This window comes from Natator depressus, chromosome 3 (assembly GCF_965152275.1).
Source record: "Natator depressus isolate rNatDep1 chromosome 3, rNatDep2.hap1, whole genome shotgun sequence".
NCBI classification, from domain to species: Eukaryota; Metazoa; Chordata; order Testudines; family Cheloniidae; genus Natator; species Natator depressus.
In genome coordinates, this window is record NC_134236.1 from 208,846,258 (window position 1) to 208,866,272 (window position 20,015).

At 52.4% G+C, this 20,015-nt stretch overlaps 3 protein-coding genes across 6 annotated transcripts in view; 1 reads left to right on the forward strand and 2 right to left on the reverse strand.

Annotated features, from left to right (window-relative positions):
• Positions 1 to 2,352, reverse strand: part of ABHD12 (abhydrolase domain containing 12, lysophospholipase) — a 54,074-nt gene extending 51,722 nt beyond the window's left edge. The window contains exon 1 of the mRNA XM_074949859.1: positions 2,186 to 2,352. Within this exon, the coding sequence (XP_074805960.1) occupies positions 2,186 to 2,337 (152 nt within the window). The 5' untranslated portion in view covers positions 2,338 to 2,352. The remainder of the gene's footprint in view (positions 1 to 2,185) is intronic.
• Positions 2,353 to 6,419: 4,067 nt separating this feature from the next.
• GINS1 (GINS complex subunit 1) lies at positions 6,420 to 11,613 on the forward strand. 2 transcript variants are annotated; one of them, XM_074947215.1, is made up of 7 exons: positions 6,420 to 6,581; positions 7,288 to 7,352; positions 8,500 to 8,595; positions 9,167 to 9,257; positions 9,459 to 9,575; positions 10,212 to 10,286; positions 11,435 to 11,613. In XM_074947215.1, the coding sequence occupies exons 1-7, from the start codon at positions 6,435 to 6,437 to the stop codon at positions 11,501 to 11,503; spliced, it is 660 nt and encodes a 219-aa protein (XP_074803316.1). In that variant the 5' UTR covers positions 6,420 to 6,434; the 3' UTR covers positions 11,504 to 11,613. The 2 variants fall into 2 exon arrangements, with proteins under 2 accessions (XP_074803316.1, XP_074803317.1); XM_074947216.1 differs by lacking the exon at positions 6,420 to 6,581 and adding an exon at positions 6,737 to 6,931.
• Positions 11,614 to 15,059: 3,446 nt separating this feature from the next.
• NINL (ninein like) overlaps positions 15,060 to 20,015 on the reverse strand; it is a 72,333-nt gene continuing 67,377 nt past the window's right edge. Inside the window, exons 22-24 of one of the 3 annotated variants that reach the window (XM_074949849.1) lie at positions 19,579 to 19,791; positions 17,976 to 18,089; positions 15,060 to 15,862 (exon numbers count right to left, since the gene is read on the reverse strand). In XM_074949849.1, the coding sequence (XP_074805950.1) occupies positions 15,671 to 15,862; positions 17,976 to 18,089; positions 19,579 to 19,791 (519 nt within the window). In that variant the 3' untranslated portion in view covers positions 15,060 to 15,670. The remainder of the gene's footprint in view (positions 15,863 to 17,975; positions 18,090 to 19,578; positions 19,792 to 20,015) is intronic. The other 2 variants (XM_074949850.1, XM_074949851.1) reach the window with 2 other exon arrangements.

The following is a 20,015-nucleotide window of genomic DNA, read 5'->3' on the forward strand; positions in this document are numbered from 1 at the left end:
TCTGCAGACCAGGCTGGAGCGCGTTTGCGGCATGTAGTCTCCATGATCAGCTGTGCTCAAGCTGGCACATTCCCAATGCTGATCAAACAGGAAATGGGAAATCAAAAATTCCCGTGGCTTTAGCAGGGGAGGGTCTGTTTCCTGTGTACCTGGCTGCAGTGCAGCAGAGTTGAGAATGATCTCCAGAGCGGTCACAGATGAGCATTGCGGTACACCACCTAGAGGCCAATTAAGTCGAATTACACAATGCTGCGTTTGCACTACCTCACAGTCGACCCATGAAAATCTAATTAAGCGCGGCGCCTCTCACAGAGGTGGATTACAGAAGTTGACATTAGAGGCGATTTAAGTCGGCATAAAGGACCCAGTATTGTGGACACATACATTAACAGGTCAACTTAAGGCGGCTTCCTTCAACCTAACTCTAGTATAGACCAGGCCCAAGACAAGAATTCTGAGAAATGCAGACTTCCCCATTCTCCTCCAAAATCATTCTGACTCCGAAACCTATCACTAACATTTTGGTGGTCATTAACTATTTCACCGATGACTACTTAATCAGGAACATACTGCTAATATGCTTATCCCACAATACCAAACTGTCTGACACACCTTTCCAGATTCCAGAAACCTTAAATGTCCCCCATCCAGCTGCCAAAACTTGCAGTTTCCTTCAACATCCCTCTCCAAAACAACTTATATAAATTAATCTGTATAGTATAAACATTACAGTACATTGACAATTTGAGCCCAGAAAAAAAATGAATATCAATTAACAATACTGTATTATTTAATAGGTAATGCAATAAAAAACTTTTTTTTAATCTTCTAGATGTTGCCCCAAAATTTCCTGTTTTAGAGAGTCACCAAAACCAGACTTGCTGGAATTGACCTGTCATTTAACACTTGTTTTTAAAGTAATCTATTCAGACATAGATTAGATTTGAAAATTGTTACACAAATAGAAAACTAAGGGAAGCTGATCAACTGTGCAGTTATTCAATCCGAAACAAGACCAAATGAATGCCATCCTCCATCATCAAATACTTGTGCTAATGTACCACAGTGTTGACAGCAGCTCCACCTGTTAGCTGTAGGTCATAAATTTAAGCAAAAATGCTACCAATAAGTATTTTCTCTTTTAAGACCTCTTTCATCAGCAGTGTTCAAACCAAAATTTGCAGAAACAACACAAAAGCTTGCCTCAGTACAGAGAAATGACTAAACAAAAATAACTTTTTAAAATAGATAAATGAAAAATGTATCTGGTAATTAAGCAACAGAAGAGAAGGATAATCTGTAGGATTCCAAGAGGCACTCAACGTTTTACACGGTGGTTTTATCCTTCATAAATACAATCTGGCTGCAGCAACCCAAACCACAAAGTTCTTGTCTCAATTATAAAATACCTTTGGGCATTTACAAAAGATAAGCTGAAGGGAAAAGATGCATCAATAAAGTTCTCATTTATAAGTGTATTGCCTATTACAGGACAGCATTGTATTTCACCCCTTTTGCGGGGTGGGGGTCAGGAAGATCTGTTTGTTCATAGAAATAATACAGAAAACTCACTTTACAGTGGTATTTTTCCATACGGACTGTGCGCGCGTGCGGGTATGCCTTTGGGAAGGATGACTCTTAACCGGTTTATTTTCTTTCACTCACAGAACTCAAAAACCGCACAAACCCTTTCCCTCCCTGCCACCCCCTAAGCGCGGGTCAGCTGTGAGAAAACCACCCCCTTTCTCGGGGCGGTCCGGGCTCCTTCCGACAGATCGCCATCGCCCTGCTCCCCGACAGGCCTCGGCTCTTGTGAGGAGGCTCCCAGCGCGGGTCCGGCCACTGGCGGCTGCGGAGAGACGCGGCGGGGGGGGCCCCCAAAGGGCGCGCGGGGGGGGGCGCCCCAAGGCAGCAGAGCCCGGCCAGGCCGGAGTCCGCCCGAGCGCGGGGGTTTATAAACGGACCCCGGGGGCAAGGGCCCCTGCGCCCCCGGCCGCAGCCCGGTACCCGCCCATCCCTGGGGCCCGCCGGCCCCGCAGCGGCCCGGCCTGGGACTCCCCGGCCCGGCCCCGGGCCCCCGCCCCCCGCGGCAGGTGATGCGCGGTTCGGCTCAGGCTCGCCACCAGGGGGCCGCCGGGGCCGGGCTCGCCCGGGGCGCCGCAGGGGGACGGGGGGCCGCCCTCACCTGCCGAGCGGCCGCTTCATGGCCGGCTCCCCGGGGGGCCGCGCGCTCGCGGCGCCGGCCAGGCGCAGGCCGCGCCTCAGGCTGCAGCCCGGCTCGGGCGGGCCGGCGGGGCGCTCGTGCTCCAGCGTGACGGACTCGTTCCGCTTTCTCATCCCGCGGCCCCGTCTCTCGCCGGCAGCACCGGGGGCGGCGGCTCCTGTCCCCGAGCTCAGCCCCAGCCCTTCCCTACATCGCACCGGCAGCGGCGAGGCCGCGACCCGCCCCCGCCCCCGCCAATCAGAGGCGGCGGGGAGACCACGTGACGACACGGCCCGTCGCTAGGGCCTCAGGGTGTGGCCCCAGCTTCTCCTGCCCACACCAAAGATGGCTAGCGAGCCCACGGCGGCCATCTTGAGTGGGGGCAAGCGGGCAGAAGCCCACGGCGGCCATCTTGAGTGGGGGCAAGCGGGCACAAGCCCACGGCGGCCCCTGTGGGGGGTGGTCTCCAGGCCTCCACAGGCAGCGCGAGGGAAGATCCCTTCCCGGGTCTGGGCACGTGGGGCAACGCAGGCTAATCTTCCATCCCCCCCCCAGACCTGCCACCCCTGCACCGGGCGCTGCGTGTGGCCACCCCTACCCTCCCTGCCCCTTCCACAGGGCAGCTACGGAGACCACCCGAAGAGAAAATGTCAACCCAGGGTTCTTCAGCCCTCCTTGGCACCCCCGTTTCCCTGCCAGGGCCCTGCAATGGGGGGTTTGCAGGGGTGACGACACCCCCACATTGTCCAGAGCAGGCTGCTTTCCTCAAGCCTCTCCTAGTTAAATCATACATCAACCCTTCTGAGGAGGAAAATCACAGCATCCCTCCCTAAATACTGAGCCCCCCTGACTTCAACCCTGGGCCTGAATTTTCAGAAGTGCTGATCAGGTCCAACTCTTCCCCCACCCACAAAAAAAATACCCTTGTCTAACCTCAAAACTCTGTGGGAAGAGGTCTCTGTGAAGTCTCTTTCTTTCTGTCCACCCCCCACACATCACCTTTAGACTGAAATGAAGTCTGGGAAGTTTCACCCAAAAAGAGAAAAATTAGAATATTTTATGAGTCAGTGAAAACTGTAATGAAAAATCTCTCTGTAATACTATAGGATTCACTACCCACAAACTATACAATAAAAAGGGAATAAAACACTCAAAGAACAACAGAAGTAGTATTTCTTGCACACTGAAGTCTTGTATCAGTCTTCACTGCGGAGGATGAGGGGGAGATACCCACATTACAGCCAGTCTTTCTGGGCAACAGATTTGAAGTACTATCCCACATTCGTGTGTCAATAGAGGAGATTTTAGAACAAACTGAAAAACTAAAAAGTAATAAGTCACCAAGACCAGATGGTATTTACTTAAGATTTTGAAAGGAACTCAGATATGAAATTGGAGAAATGATCATTGTAGTATGTAACCTATCACTGAAATCAGGCTCTGTAGCTGATGACAGGAAGGTAGCTAACATAACCCCAAATTTTAAAATGGGCTCCAGAGGAGATCCTGGCAATTACAGGCCAGGGAGCCTACCTTCAGTAACATGCAAATTGGTACAAACTATAGTAAAGAACAGAATTATCAGACACATAAACATGATTTGTTGGGGAAGAGTCAATACAGTTTTTGTAAAGGGAAGTCATGCCTCACCAATCTACTAAAATTCTTTGAGGAGGGTCAACAAACATAGACCAAGGTCGCTGACCCAGTGGATATAGTGTATTTGGACTTTCAGAAAGTCTTTGACAAGGTTCCTCACCAGAGGTTCTTAAGCAAAGTAAGCAGTAATGTGATAAGAGGATCAGCAACTGGTTCAAAGATAGAAAACAAAGGGTAGGAATAAATGGTGAGTTTTCACAATGAAGAGAGGTGAACTACAGGGTCTCCCAAGGATCTGTACTGGGACCTCTGCTGTTCAATATATTCATTAATGATCTAGAAAATGGGGTGAACAGTGAAGTGGCAAAGATTGCAGACAATATATCATTATTTGAGATAGTAAGTCCAAAGGTTTCAGAGTAACAGCCGTGTTAGTCTGTATTCGCAAAAAGAAAAGGAGTACTTGTGGCACCTTAGAGACTAACCAATTTATTTGAGCATAAGCTTTCGTGAGCTACAGCTCACTTCATCGGATGCATATGATGAAGTGAGCTGTAGCTCACGAAAGCTTATGCTCAAATAAATTGGTTAGTCTCTAAGGTGCCACAAGTACTCCTTTTCTTTTTAAGTCCAAAGCTGACTCTGAAGAGTTACAAAGAATCTCACAAAACTGAGTAACGGGGCAACAAAAGTGGCAGATGAAATTCAACACTCATAAATGCAAAGTAATGCACATTGAAAAAAATAATCCCAAGTGTACATAGACAATGATGGTTCTAAATTAGCTCTTACCACTCAGGAAAGAGATCTTGGAGTCATCATAGATAATTCTATTAAAACTTCCACTCAATGCACAGCAATGATCAAGAAGGCTAACAATATGTTAGGAACTATTGCGGGAGGGGGCAGTCAGGGGACAAGGAGCAGGGGGGCTTGGATAGGGGCGGGGGATCCCGGGAGCGCGTGGTCAGGGGACAAGGTGCAGGGGGTTGGATGGGTGGGGAGTTCTGAGGGGGGCGGTCAGGGGGCGGGAAGTGGGAGGGGGCAGATAAGGGGCGGGGGCCAGGCTGTTTGGGGAGGCACAGCCTTCCCTACCCAGCCCTCCATACCATTTTGCAAACCCGATGTGGCCTTTGGGCCAAAAAGTTTGCCCACCCCTGACCTAGACCTAAATAATCACAGAATTCATCCCCTGCAAGGATGTGTTATCATTCCGGGGTGCAATCCAGATCAGTGAAGGGTTGTGTCAACATGCATTTTGGGGTGCCTCACAACGCTTTGCTGTTGTAACTTCCAACCTGGGCCACTCAAACAGCAAGCAGGCGCAGGTCACATCCTGAGTGTCTGTGTATAGTTGTAGCCTGCCAGCTATACACCAGCCATGCTTTGGCTTCCAGACGCCTTGGTTACTATTTGCAGGGTGACCCTAAATTTTCCTCAAAAATGGCTGTTGTGATCAGTTCAGATATTAGAGGTCCGTTGTCAATGTACAATGGTTTGCTACTTTAATCGGAGTTACCAAACAATTCATTTTAAACACAACCCTGGATTAGTTTTTATTAAAGAATAAACAAGCTTATTTAACTACAGAGAGAGAGATTTTAAGTGAGTACAAGTACAAGATATTAAAGTCAGAAATAGTTACAAGATAAAATCCTTCCTAGTAGCTAAGACTTAATAACCTGGTTCAAGATAAAAACCTTATCACAAGTTCCTAGCAACATGGCTGACTAAATTCTCAGGTCAAACCTCCTCCCAAAGTCCAAAGTCTGGTTCATTTGTCTTGGTAAAAGACATAGTGAGAGATAAAGAAAGAGATTGTACCCAGGGTGTTTTGTTCCTCACTTTTACAGTCCAGTCACCCTTTGAAATGCATTTTCCTGAGTGTTCCCCCTTGGTCAAGTTCCTTCCAGCTGCAAGGATGGAGCCATGGAGTCTCATGGGGAACAGGGACAGAGGTTCCATGTTGTTGTTGTTTGTTAAAATGCAAATCGATCTGTTCCTGTCCGTCCTTCACTGCCAAAGGATGGCCACTTGACCAGTGATTGCTAATCAGGTTTGATTGCACCTGGCTAGAGGTGTCAGCTTGTCCTTTGTCTTTGAGAAACAGGTTTACTCCCTCCACAGACTTGTCTGGGAAACACATTTCGGTCATAATTTTAGCTTATGTTCATCACTTTACCTATAATGTTGCTACATACATTTCAGCACAATTAAGGGTCCACTTCTGTCACGGAGATCACGGATTCCTCTGTGACTTCTGCAGCAGCCGGTGCGGCTGGCTGCTCGGGCAGCCCCTGGGCCAGCCGCACTGGCCGCTGCTGGGGCAGTCTCTGGCCACCGCACCCCAAGGAGCAGCAGCAGTTTGGGCCTGGGGGCGGCTCAGGGCAGGGGGTTGGGGTGCAGGGCAGCGCTTACCTCGGGGGGGCTCCCTTGAAGCGGCTGGCATGTCCCTGGAGCTCCTAGGTGGAGGGGCCAGGGGCCTCCGCACGCTGCCCCATCTACAGGCACCGCCCCCGCAGGTCCCACTGGCTGCGGTTCCCGGCCAATGGGAGCTGCGGAGCCGGAGCTCGTGGTGACGGCAGCACGCGGAGCCCCCCCGGCCGTCCCTCCTGCGAGGAGCTGCAGGGACATGCCGGCCGCTTCGGGGGCTGCACAGAGCTTGTCTTGCAGCCAGCCCCGCCACCAGCCCGGCGGGAAGGAGGGGGGCGCCCGGCCGGCCCGGAGGGGGGGCTGCAGCTGCCTGGCAGGTGCCTCAGGCTGGCCACACCTAGGACAGGTGAGGGGGGGCCTCGCCACCGCACGCCAGGGCCCGGTTCAGCGCAGGGCGTGGGCGGGGCGATGGAACGCCCCGCCCCTCGGCACCCAGAAGGGCGGGGCGCGGACTCAGGGGGCGGGACGTTTCAAAGGGCTGGACGGGGAAGTTTGTCCCTCGCCGGCGTCTGTAAGGGAGGGGGCGTGGCCACCCTCTCCCGCCGCTCCCATTATCGGCGCGGGCCGGCGGCGCGCTCCGGCGGCCAAAGGGCGCGGTTCCCAGCTCGGTCCGCCTCTCCCATGTTCGGCGAGCGGGGCGCGGAGCTGGTGCGGGGGCTGTACCGCGCCGCTGACGGGCACCTTCCCGCCTTCCACGTGAGCCCCTCCCCCTGCTGGCGGGCCCGGGCTCGCCCCGCGCGGGCGCCCCGGCGAGCCTCCCGCCCCCGTTTCCCGCGGCCCGCGGGCGGCGCTCGAGCCGGCCTCCAGAGACCGCTCCCCTCCCGCGAGGCGCCCGGGCGCGCACCCCCCGGCGGGCTCCGTCCGCCGCCCTGGGCCCGGGGGCGGAGCGGGGCCCCACCGCTGCCCCGGCCCCCTCCCCGGCTCAGGAGTTCGCCTCCGCTCCCGGCGTGGGCGGCTCTGCCTGCGCCGAGCGCGCCCCCGAGCGGGGTGTGGGCAGCCGGGACGCGCTGACTCCCGCTGCCCGCTGAAATCCCTGAATTCCTCTCTTGCAGGAGGACGGACTCCGGCAGGTTCTTGAGGAGATGAAAGCTTTATACGAGCAGAACCAGGCTGATGTGTAAGTGTGGGTGTCTTGGAGGAAAGACTGACGAGCGGGCTGCACGCCGGAAGAAAGGGAAAGCAAGCCTCTTATTTAGAAATGAACGCATCCGATGAAGTGGGCTGCAGCTCAGGAAAGCTTATGCCCAAATAAATGGGTTAGTCTCTGAGGGGTCACAAGTCCTCCTGTTCTTTTTGCGGATACAGACTAACCCGGCTGCTGCTCTGAAACCAAACACAGGAATGTTCCTCTTTGTCTTCACGTGTGTTAAAGAGGCCGTTAGAGTTTGTGCATTTTTTGTCTCTTTTATGATAATTAAAGAAGCTCTGAATTTTTGGGGCAGGGGGCTTAAAAAAAAAAAAGTCTGACGTACAAGGGATATGACCGCTTTCCTGTTGTTCAGGGTCTTCATTGGAAGGCCTGGAATTGTGGATTAGAAACTCAGGCTTTTACTGAAGGAACCAGCATGCTGCATCTTTAAGAACAGCTTTGCATCCAATTATTTATCAAGCAGCTGAATTAAACATGTTCACCAAAACGTCCAAAAGTTTGGACTGGACCGAATAAAAAATCGCTCTGCTATTAATCAAATTTCATTTTCAGCGTATCTGTGATGTGAAACTGCTTGACCATAGATGATTCATTCAGCTGTACATAATGCACTTACTGACCTAAGGCTGCATCCCCAAATATAGGAAAGGGGATGCATTGTTAAATGTCACTTTTTTACAAAATTGAAAAAAAGTCACTGTTTCAGTTGTATTTAAGAATAAAATATGGTTTAAAATGGAGCGAGGCATGTGCATGAGATAAGCAGCGTGGATCAATTATTTTGATGCCTTTGTTCTTTTTTTGTTTTGTATTTTCCAAGAACAAAATCATGCAGTGCCAGAAAAATTAGTTCTGTGAACACACAAAACAGCTAGCAAACTAGCTAATGTGGTCAAGAGATTATTTACTTAGCTGAACATTAGTATGTAGGTCCTAGTGGGATAAAAACGAGATTGTGGTGAGGTGGGAGCAAAGGGCCAGAGAAATTCTAAACTAAACTGCATCTGAGCTTTGTGAATGTGTAGTTTTGGGAAAAATAGTAGGAAGAATATATGCTTGATAGTTTCTTGGTCTCAGTGTAATGTAATACTGTTTCCCTTTGTATTATTACCAGAAATGAGGCTAAATCAGGACGAAGTGACTTAATCCGAACAATCAAATTTCGTCATTGTTCTCTGCTGCGAAATCGACGATGTGTTGTTGCATACCTGTAAGTTTCTAATGGAAGGTGTATCTTGCTTTCACAGCAATTGTCTGTGACCGGAGTATGGTCTCTTATGTAGACTAAGAGCTGCTTTTTCAAGAGCTGCCTCTGATTTTGTGTGTCCAGCTTGAGATGCTGTGGTCCTAATTTTCGAAGGGTGCTGAGCATTTGCTGGTCCCAGGGACTTCAGTGGGAGTTGTGGGTGCCCAGCACCTGTGAGAATCAAGCTGCAATGTATGTTTTAAAAACTAAGCACACAAATCAGAGGCCACGCTTGAAAATTCTGGCCTTGATTCTTTTCCCAATAGTATCCAAGCACCTGACAAATGTAGTAAAATAAATACAGGAAGGTCTCTGTATTATTGTTTTCCCTTATTCTGTAGGGGCCTTGTTTTTATTTAAATATATGATTTTGGCAGGCCTATGGAGGGAAGACTAGAATAACTGGGTTTTATGCTTTATTCATGGGCATCAGATCTGGTATAAATAGGGGATTGAGTTCAGATTCCTTTTTGGATTAATACCTCTGTTTCTGATTGAGAACACAGTGGTTTTAATCCCTGATTAATTCTTCCAGGTATGACCGGTTGCTTCGGATCCGAGCCCTCAGGTGGGAGTATGGCAGCGTCTTGCCAAACGACCTCCGATTTCACATGTCCGCTGAAGAAGTAAGCCCAGCTTTGTTATAAACTTGACTTGTATAATACTCGGGGTAGAATGGAAGTTCTGCTGGAAGATATCAAAAGGCAGTGGAACATACTGTAAAGTGGCTACAAGCTGTGTGTGTTTTTTAGCGCGCGCGCGCTCGCTGTTGAGATCCGGCCTCCCTGCCGGAGTGTTGGTTTAGTTTAGTGTTCTTATGTCTGCAGACGGAGTGGTTCAACCAGTACAGAAAGTCTCTTGCCACCTACATGAGGTCTTCAGGAGGAGAGGAAGGGCTGGACCTTACACAGGACATGAAACCGCCCAAAAGCTTATACATCGAAGTAAGTGCAAGGCTGGGGCTTCTGAAGGAGCTGTGTGTGTGGAACTGTATATTAAAAGCGCATACCCAGGCTGGCAACACAAGACTTGTGAGCCACATTCAACTCTTTTTGAAGACACAAAACTGCAGAGCAACACCTGACGACTTGGTAGCCTGGGCAGCGAAGAGTTTGAAGATGTGCAGGTAGTGGCTGAATGCCAGCAGCCTCTGCTCTTCCTTTTCCCTTAAACTCTGGTCCGAATGTGCTCCATACGCCCTCTGGTTCTAGGACTCCTTCTCGCCGTGCTCCTGCTTTTATTCCCTCACCTCCATAGAGACTCCTGATCACCCCTTAATTCATTCTACTGCGAGATACATAATGTGATGGGGGTGCTGGTGTTAAGCAAGGTGGGCCAAACAGGGAGCTTACACAAACGAAGGTTGAGGTTGCTTGGTTTTGCATATCAGTTCCCTGTTTTATGTTAGATGCTGTTGGGCTGGCGTGAGTGTGTCTGGCTTAAACACAGCCCAGGTGACATGCACCAAGAGTACATAGTGATTGGTTCACACACATTGCATTCTGTGCCATTGGTACTCCTGTCCCTGTGCAGCTCCTGATCTGCTGATGCTGAAAGAGACACTTTTCTCATTGCTTTAGGTTCGGTGTTTAAAGGATCATGGAGAATTTGAGATTGACGATGGTACTACAATTCTGTTGAAGAAGAATAGCCAGGTACCTATGCCAAGAGAGCAGGACTGTTACTAAAACCGAATGACTGAACCCTTACCTGTGTAGAAACAAGTTGAGACAATCATACTCTCCTGCCCCAGCGGGGAGCGCTTTCTTTGGAATCCTTCACATAATGCTGTTCTGGGCAAAGGCATGAGGGGGGCTAACTGACAGTCCAGTGAGCACTCTTGATTCTGAAGGATCCCAGAGCCCGTTGTGATGTACTCAGGGTGGCACAGCCGCAGTAAAATACCATAGCTTCATGGAAGTCAGCGGAGCTATAATAGTTGACAGCAGCTGAGGCTCTGCCCATGTGTTTGCCAGAGGTGGGCAAACTATGGCCAAGCTCCTGGCCGGGGAAACTAGCCCCCGGCCCCTCCTCTGCTGTCCCCCTCCCTCGCAGGCTCACTTCACCGCTCCGCTCGTGCTCTGGCCTGCTGCTCCTGCCGGGGAGCATGGCGGTGTGGCTGCAAGCTCCTGCAGCTTTGAGCAGCATGGAAAGGGGGTGGGGAGCGGGGGCTTGGATAAGGGGCAGGGGGTTCTGGGGGGCAGGCAGGGGATGGGGGGTTCTGGGGGGATGTTGGATGGGGTGGGGCGGTCAGGGGATGGGGAGGGTGGGGTTCTGAGGGGCCTGTTGGGGGTGTGGGTGTGGATAGGGGTCGGCGCAGTCAGGGCACAGGGAGTTGGATAGGGGGTGAGGTCCCAGGGGGCGGGTCAGGGGATAAGGGGCAGCAGCAGGGGCCAGGCTGTTTGGGGAGGCACAGCCTTCCCTACCCGGCCCTCCATATAGTTTGCAACCCCCCTGTGGCCCTCAGGCCAAAAAGCTTGCCCACCGCGGTGTATGCCCAATAGTGAAAGGGGGGGGGATGTAATTCTGGTTTTTGGTTTGAAACCGTTACTATGGGCGGAATGCTTGCTTCCCTGACTGCGGCCGCTGTCCACCCAGTAGTAGTCATTTTTCACACGGAGCGCTTACTGCTTCCACACAGGACTCAGCAGCTGTGCAAATCTAGCTCTGCTGCCCTCTCCAGCTGTCCCTAACGTGCAGCCTGGTGCTTCTGGTCAAGACAAGTATACGCTACAAATGCAGAACTGGCTGTCTTCACATAATAGGTCTGCCTTGAACTCAGAAAGGTGTGTTTGTTTTTCAGCATTTTTTACCACGCTGGAAATGCGAACAGTTAATCAGACAAGGAGTTCTGGAGCACGTTCTGTCATGAACACAGTGCGGGAGTTGTGGGCCAGCCTCCATCGACCCTCCTTCCTTGACAAACTCTCTGTACTAAGGAAATCAAACCAACTGTAGTGATGATTTTAGCAGTGGCAAATACAGCTTTTCTAGTGTAATGTGTCCGTGTGTTGCTATAGTCTGAAAAGCCCTGGGGGGAACAATTAATTGTTGGAAAATACACAGAGGCTTTGGGGAGCATGTTTAAAGTGATGCCAATTGGCAACTGAGTAGTTTCAAAGAGTCTGAAGTAGTTTCTGGGGCATCACCTGCGTGAGTCCCCTTGGGCAACTCTGTGCTTTTACACTCGCACTTCACCTCAAGCAGGGATGAGTGAGACAGACAGCGAGTGATGCACTCAGGGCCCTTGGATGCACAGAGCCAGCTACCTGGAACCCCAGAGAGGCTTTTTCTCTAATCTTTCTGCAACAACTCTGGTTCATGGGGCCTCTTGCTGCCAGGGAGAGTGGCCTGAAGGAGACAAGAGTCACCCCAGGTTGCTCCTTGGCCTGGCCCTTGCTACCCTCCTAGCCCTGGCTGGTCTTGCCCCCCAGCCAAAATCCCTGAAAGCCTTAACACCAGCCCCCTTAGGTGGCCCCTCTGCCTCCACCTGTCTTCATGGCTCCTTCTCTGGGGGCCCCTGCGATCAGCCCCAGAGGTGGCTCATTTCCTAACCCCCTTCCCTTTCCCTGCACTAACACCATTCTAGTATGGCCTCCCCTGCAGTGCCCTGTGCTGGGACATCAGCTGCTCAGCAAGTCCCCTGCCACACACCCAGCCCCATCTACTGGGCCCCACCGACCAGCACTACCAGGCAGCTACCCAGGCCTGCAGGGGAAACCAAGGGGCCTGGTTCCCCCTCACTTTAACATCAATGCCAGGCAGTTCCCTTCCCATGTAACGAGGGACACTCAGCCCCTGCTACCATAGAGCCCCAAAGGCTGGACGCCTCCTGGTTTTCCTTTGATGCCAGGCTCCTCCATCGCCCAGCCGAGAGGGATGGCGTTGCTCTTCTTTGGGAACCATCAGAAGCCTGGCTTCAGGCCCCAGCTGATGTAGTTGGTGGCTCCTATGGCCCCTACACTGAGAGGCTCTGCTGGGGTATTGCTGACAAGACACTGGTGCCTGCTCTTCCTCCTCCCACCATGCTGGGCAGGGAGGGACGCTGAGCCTGGGGGTGGGGTATGGAGACTCCACTCACTGCCCTACAGGATGACGCATGGCTCCTGCTCCTGGGGCACCGCGAGGACTGGCTCTACATGCCCCCCACACAGCACAGCTCAGAGCCACTCGCTGCTGCTGGGCAGACCCTGGGGCCTGGCTCTATCCCCAGTCAGGGCCAGGCCAGGATAGGGCTCTGCTAGGAGGGGGGCTGCTGAGCTGCTCCCCCACCACCGACAGTGCTGATAGGCTCCTCGGTGGCCTGCTGGGAGCACTTGCATCCTCCCCCAACCAGCCTCCACAGCCTGACATGGAGGGGCGCTCTAGGTCTGTGCAACTGGCCTGGCAGAGAAACGGGAGGAAATGAAGGTAAAGCTTTTGACCCTGCCCCAGGAAGGAGGAGTGAGTGAGTGAGTGAGGCTGTCGCCAGAAATAATGCCTGAAATAGCTGGTAAACCCCCTATGACCCCACCTGGCAGGAAAGTGCTGCGAAAGAGGTTTTTTAAACAAAACCAAGCAGCAGAAGAGGGATGAGGTACTTGGGTTATAAGCAGAGAACTGTGGAGTCCACAGGTAACTTTGCAGACAGAAGAGAGGCCCTGGTTAGAGATGGGTTCCTTGTGGGCCACACGGCTCCAGCTTACAGGAGAGAGTGGGGAGAAACAGCGCTACCCTTAGACCCACACCCCGAACAGCCAGGGCAGGAAAGGATCCAACCCCTGACAGCCTCTCGTGCAGACCAGCTGCCCAGCCTCCCACTTAGGAACACAAGAAGCAGCAGCAGCATGTGCCGTGACTGAGGCTGTAGAGACACTCAGCGAAGAGGAGGATACCGGCAGGGGCACTTGAGCAGATCCAGACTCTCCATGCACATGCATCGCACAAGGCGGCTACCAGCCACTCACCTGCCAGGTTTGAGCTAATACCAGAGCTGCAATGACCAATCCGATGCCGGCTGGATTGTGAAGTCAGCTGCAATGTAGTCCCAGACACATTGCAAATGCACAATGGACAGGAAATGCACAATGGACAAACTGCACCTGTCACTGGAGGACCATTGCACTACACTCTCCCAGGGGCTAGCTAGTCACCCAGCACAGGGACTGATGGGCCAAAGAACCAAGACTCTCCCAACCCCGCAGAGGACAGATAGGGCATAGAAGAGATTAAGAGAACACCATGCTAGGCAAGCAGCCCCTACAACAAAGGAGACAAGGACCTGAGGTCACTATGCGCAGGTGACCAGGTCTGAGTCCAGCCATTGAACAGCAACACAAAGCAATAGCCAGAGGCAGCAGCCCAAGCTGCAGTGGGACAGATGTCTTACAAGGTAGCTACAGACTCAGGACAGCGGTGGAGACTCAGCGAAGGACAACTGCGAAGTAGCAGCAGACAAGTCCAAGGCCAGGACCAGGAAGATTTAGAATGAGCCACAGCATCAGCTGGCCTGACGTCGGGGAGTCAGAAGAAACGAGGTACAGGAGCAACACAGAAGGCGAACAGAATGCCCCCCTGCATCCTCAGAATGAAGGCAGCAACGGGGTGAAAGCAAGTCCCCCACCCAGAGCGAGACCATAAACAAGAAGTGGGAGACTGCTTTCACAACCAGCACACTTGAAGGACCAATGCCTAACAGGCCACAATGGGCTGTGGTAAAGGCCATATCCCTAGACCAGGTGATGTACTAGCAACCCCTGAACCCAGCAAGTCAGCAAATGCTTGTACAAAAGACACCACACACAAAAAATTCTGAAAGGAAAGATGGAGCAGTCTGCATGGAACTTGGAGGGAGGAGCACAGGTTACAGGAGGGAGAAGATTGGAGGCAGCACTGGAAGTCCATCTGTGTGCACAGGGCTGCAGTGCTGTTGGCAGTTGCAGCGTTTCTGTAAATAGTTCTCTCAGTAAAGAGCCATTTTAGTTTACAAGTGTGGAGTCCTCATGTCCTCTCAGTTCTGCATGCTGGGTAACCACATGAGTGACTCCATATTTGTAAACTAAAGCCCCAGTGCTCTAATTAGTTAATTCTGTGCGTCCCCTCGCTCCCTGCCCACAGGGCCCTAGTGCTGCAGCGCTGAAGAGGGGGAAGGAGCAGAGATGAGCCAAGCCATATTTCACAGGAGAGGAGCAGGGAGCAAAGTGACTCCTCTGACAGCCAAGGCAGAGAACAAGGAGAGATCGCTCCATTGTGCCAGCTCTCCTGCTCGCCGTTGCAGCTGGGCCAGGGCCTGCACTCTTGACTTGACGTAAGCGAGGGTCTGTGTGTCCTGGAATCCAAGGGAAGCTGTAAGGCCGGGCAGAGCCAAATCCCAGGGGAAATAAAATCAACCCAGAAACCAATGGTAAAAATGTAATTTTAATATTAAAACCATTTCCCATTCCAAGTGACCCGAAAGCAGAAGACCCTACAAATAGAGCAGGTCCTTCCACTTCCAGCAGCGTGGGCCACTGAACGACAGTCAGGACTTAGGGGTGAATAGTATTTTCTCTGTGTATAAAACTGTGCGTGTACAACACAAACTGCCAGTGTGCAGACAAACTCAGAGGGCACGTTGCAATTACCGTAAATACCATCTGGCCCCGAGACAGACCCGTGCTGCAGAGAGCTTCCTTCTATCGTCTGGAATGGCCTGAACGGCGTTCAAGCATTCAATGCTTTCCCATTGAAAAAACAGGGCACGTTTCTCTTATGGCCATTATCCCTTCTCCCCAGCTCCCTGAGAGATCTCAGCAAGCCCTTTCCCCTACTGGGCGCAGAAGGGGAAAGGCGCATACGGTGTCCCCACCCACCACTAACCCTGCCTATCCCAGCGGCAGACGGGAGTTCACTGTGACCCAGTTGTGCATGCCCCAGCCGAAAGAGCTTTGCACTTTCCACTGGGCCAGGCCGGGACCCCCTGTAGCACAGCTGCTCCCAGGCTGAGATAATGGAGTGCAGCGACAGGTGTCCGCTGCTGATTGTCCTTCCAGCTGCAGCCAAACCCGGCACCGGGGCCCATTCACACGCTGAGAGATGCCTGCGCCATTCTTCTAATCAGTTGGGTTAGGGCTGAGAGTTTTTCCTCCAGGGCCAAGTTCTTTTTCTCAGCATTTTTCTGCCTCTGCTCAGTGGCCTGCAGAGCTTTCACCAGCTGCGCGTTCTCCACGTACAGGTCTTTCAGCAGCAGGTCACACTTAACGTTTCTGTCACGCTGGAAAGCAGGAGGAAGCAGCTTTAGGTCAATGGCCATTCTGTGTTAGCGATCCAGTCGTGGAGCATGCAGCCCTGCACGAACTCCCCTAGGGGTCAGGCTCTAGGCCTCATCTTGTTTGGTAAAAATAATTGTTACAGAATCAGATGGAGCCACAATTAACAGGTACTCCCCGGCTCTTCACCTGGACAATGGGGCAGGCTTTGATGCCAGGAGAGCGGCCCTCTGATGCCCATCGCTACCCAGCTGCTCTGACTAGAACCTGATTTCTTATCCAGCCTCTGCTGAGCACAGACAGGGTCCTGTACAGAGAAGCTCGTCATCCCAACTCGACTGACATTCCAGACACTGCCGTGGGGCTCTCTCCCCAGCACTAAGCCCAGGCACTGGGGCAAGATAAGGAGGAGTGCAGGGAGATGAACTCCACCCCTCCAATCCAGAGCCAGGATGTGGGGCTACCCCCCACAGCACCTCCCCTCTCCGGCTGCTACTCCACCCTAAGGGCGGGAGCAGAATGCACAGCCCCTCTGTGTTGGCTGGGCAGGGCACTGAAGCCAACAGAGTCTGCGTCGGGGAAGAGCATCTTCGCACATGGACTCACCAGCCGAGCGAGGAGAGCTTTAAACTACGCGCCAAAAGCCCCAGGCAAGTATAACAAAAGATGCCTGTAACAGAGGACTAAATGTTGGGGGCAAATGGAACATTACACTGGGGTCATAGGAGCAACACGAGGGGGAAAAATCAGTGGGGGAATCTGCTCAACGTTTTAGATGTCTATACACACATGCAAGGAGTCTGGGAATAAACAGGAAGAATGAGAAGCCTTAGTCTAGAGGCTAAATGATGACTTAATTGGTATCACAGAGAGTACACATATAAAACGTGCAGATCACACCAAGCTGGGAGACGTTGCCAGCACTTTGGAGGACAGGACTGGAATTCACAATGATCTTGATAAATTTGAGAACTGGTCCGATATCAACAAGATGAAATGCACTAAAGAGAAGTGCAAAGTACTGCACTTAGGAAGGAAAAATCAAATGCACAGCTCCAAACGGTGGAGGATAGCTAGCTAGGTGGTAATGCTGCTGAAGAGAATCTGGAGGTTTTATAGTGTATCCCCGCTTGAATATGAGTCAACAATGTGATGCAGCTGGGGGTGTATTCGCAAGAGTGCTGCGTGTAAGTCACGGGAGGTAACCGTCCTGCTGTATTCGGCGCTGGTGAGGCCTCAGCTGGAGCACTGTGTCCAGTTCTGGGCGCTACACTTTAGGAAGGAGGTGGATAAATTGGAGAGAGTGCAGAGGAGAGCAAGGGAGATTTAGGTTAGAGATTTGGGGGGAGGGATAGCTCAGTGGTTTGAGCATTGGCCTGCTAAACCCAGGGTTGTGAAGTTCAATCCTTGAGGGGGCCATTTGGGATCTGGGGCAAAAATTGGGGATTGGTCCTGCTTTGAGCAGGGGGTTGGACTAGATGACCTCCTGAGGTCCCTTCCAACCCTGGTATTCTATGATTAGGAAAAACTTTCTAACTCTCAGGGGCGTTAAGCTCTGGAACAGGCTTCCAAGGGAGGCTAGACAAACCCGTCAGGGAGGGTCTGGGTTTACTTGGTCCTGCCTCAGAGCAGGGGGCTGGACTAGCTGAGCTCTTGAGGTTCCCTTCAGCCCATCATTTCTGTGAATCTAAGAACACAGACCCATGGCCCACTCTCAGCTAACCCCAAATTGACCTTGCAACCCCATCCTGCAGAGGCCAGTTTTATGATCTGGTGGCACACAGGCAAGGCCCCCTCCTCTGTCCATGATGGCTCCTGAGGACCCGGGGGGGCTGCAATATATGGGATATAGCTGTCTCTGAACCTTGCACCCAGCCAGCCTAGCAGAGACCCCTCCGCAGCGGGACGGAGGGGAACAGTGCTGCAGAACGGAGCAGAGATTCATCCAGTGAACACCCAGCCTGGCACACTTGCGGGTGGGGGTTTGATCTGGGCCGACAGCAAAAACAAAACCAGAGGTGCCTCCGACAGGCACAAATGGCAGCTCCTGACAACTCAGCCCCTCCCTCGGCCCTTCACAGCCAGGCACTCAATGGCTAAGGCCCCTCTATCACTAACCTGCTCCTGGAGCTGGGTCACCTTTTCCTGTAGCATCCTCTGCATGCTCCCCACATCCCGTTCCAGCTCCTCCGTCCTCTCCTCCCTTGTTCTGAGCAGCCTCTCGTGTTCCTCCTGCAGTGCACGGCAACAAAGGCATATCCGGTCTCAGCCCCAAACCACCCCAGCACTCACCAGGGAGCCGCACCCGGCACCATGCGTGCCTGGCAGGTTTTCCATTAGCCATTGCTCCTGTCGGGCACTGGCTGAACTGGCGGCCACCTGTGAATGAAACCCCTGTGACTGCTAATGCAGACACCCGTCTGCTGCTCCTTCCTCCTTCCCCAGGCGTGAGCTCATTTCCCTCTACACACTGTCTAAACCCTAGCGTGTGAGTTCTCGGAGGCTGGGACTGTGTTTGTATTTGCAGATACAGCACCTAGCACAATGGGGCTACGATCCCCGGCGGGACCTTAGAAATGAGGGATAATAAGGCCCGGTCTAGGCTAGGAAATTAGATCAGTATAACCACGTTGCTCAGGGGTGTGAACGATCCACACCCCTGAGCGGCGCAGTTAACCTGAACTAACCCCCCAGTGCGAACATCGATTCTCCTGTCGATCCAGCTCCCACCTCTTGGGGAGGTGCGGGACCTGCGCTCCCACTGGCGTAGGTAGCATCTCCCTGGAGCGCTCAGCAACACCGCTGCAGCCTTGTAAACGTAGACAGGCCCAAAGTTAAATGAAGTGGCAGAGACGGGACTGAATGAGTTTTATGTGGAAGCTCTTAGGGATTAACACAAACCCTTTAAAGGATGCTGGGTGAACCTTACAGCAATGTCTTCAAAAGCAATTGCTTTTGAGTGGAGATTCCTTCCCCAAAGGCAGGGACCATGACCTGGGAAGCTCTGTTTTGACGTTTTCCTGGGTTCGATTTCCATTGCTGGCATTACCTGCCGGGCTCGCTTTTCATTCTTTTCCGTTTTATTTTGCTCTGTCTGATTTAATTGGAACATTTTGAAACTGGGACTGAAGCGACACACCCTGAGACCAGCCCGATGGAACCAAGCACAATTGCCCACTGGCTTAGTAGCAGGGGTCACCAAGCACATGTCACTCCTGTACCCCTCACCCAGCACTAGCTCCCCGCTCCTCAGCCTCCGGCGTTCCCCCAGTGAACACAAACAGGTGTACGGCCTCTCACCATGGCAAGTCCTGTTCCTGGAAGCGGGACGAAGCTCAGCAGTCTGCATGCAAAGGTTTGTTTCCCAGCGTTTGGGACACAGCGCAATGAAAAGGCTGCACTCGGGGAGTTTGAATTAACACAATGGATTGCGCTTTGTGTTAGATTTTTAAGATTAATGGTACGTCCCATGACTGAGCTCTTACATTGCCCTTTTCGCCACAGATCTCAAAGCACCTTACAAAGGCAGCGAAGTATCATCCTCCTCATTCATCAGATGGGGAAACTGAGGCACGGAGCAGGGACGTGACTTGCCCACGGTCACCCCAGAGGCTGGCAGCAGAGCCAGGAACAGACCCCAGATTTCAAGTCCCAGGCCAGCGGCCTCTCCATTGGGTCACATTGCCTAAGCTGATGAGAAATCTCTGCACCTGCTTCTTACCTGAAAGGCGGCCAGTTGCCTGCTCGCCTGCTCGGCCTGGAAGTTGAGGTTTTCTTGTAGCTGTTGAACTTTCTGCTGTTCTTCTGCCCACCTACTTTGCAGCTGGGCGAGACAGTCCCTGGGGACTGTGCTTTCCAGCTGGTCCTTTAGCTGCTGCAGCTCCTGCCTATGCTGAGACTGGGCTAGGCTCAGTCTTGTGTTGGCTTCTAATAACTACAGCACAAGAGAAAAATGAAGACAGAGGCACCATTTCACAGCAGAAGACAGCAACAGAGTCACAAAGGGTGGGGATTTAGGGGTGCTCCCAGCTAACCCACAGTGCAGAAAGAGGCTCACTGATCATTCCGGGGCCTGGTGCAATGAGAACTGGACGTACTCCTGTTGTAAGATAGCAGCGTAACCTACATGCCCGAGCCATGCTGCGGGGTGAGGTCACT

Bases quoted from the DNA above. Each gene is read 5' to 3' on its own strand.
- GINS1 (XM_074947215.1), top strand. From the start codon at position 6,435: ATGCCGGCCGCTTCGGGGGCTGCACAGAGCTTGTCTTGCAGCCAGCCC. The intron at 7,353-8,499 runs GTAAGTGTGGGT...TATTATTACCAG, and splicing joins GAGCAGAACCAGGCTGATGT to AAATGAGGCTAAATCAGGAC. The intron at 9,258-9,458 runs GTAAGCCCAGCT...TTATGTCTGCAG, and splicing joins TTCACATGTCCGCTGAAGAA to ACGGAGTGGTTCAACCAGTA.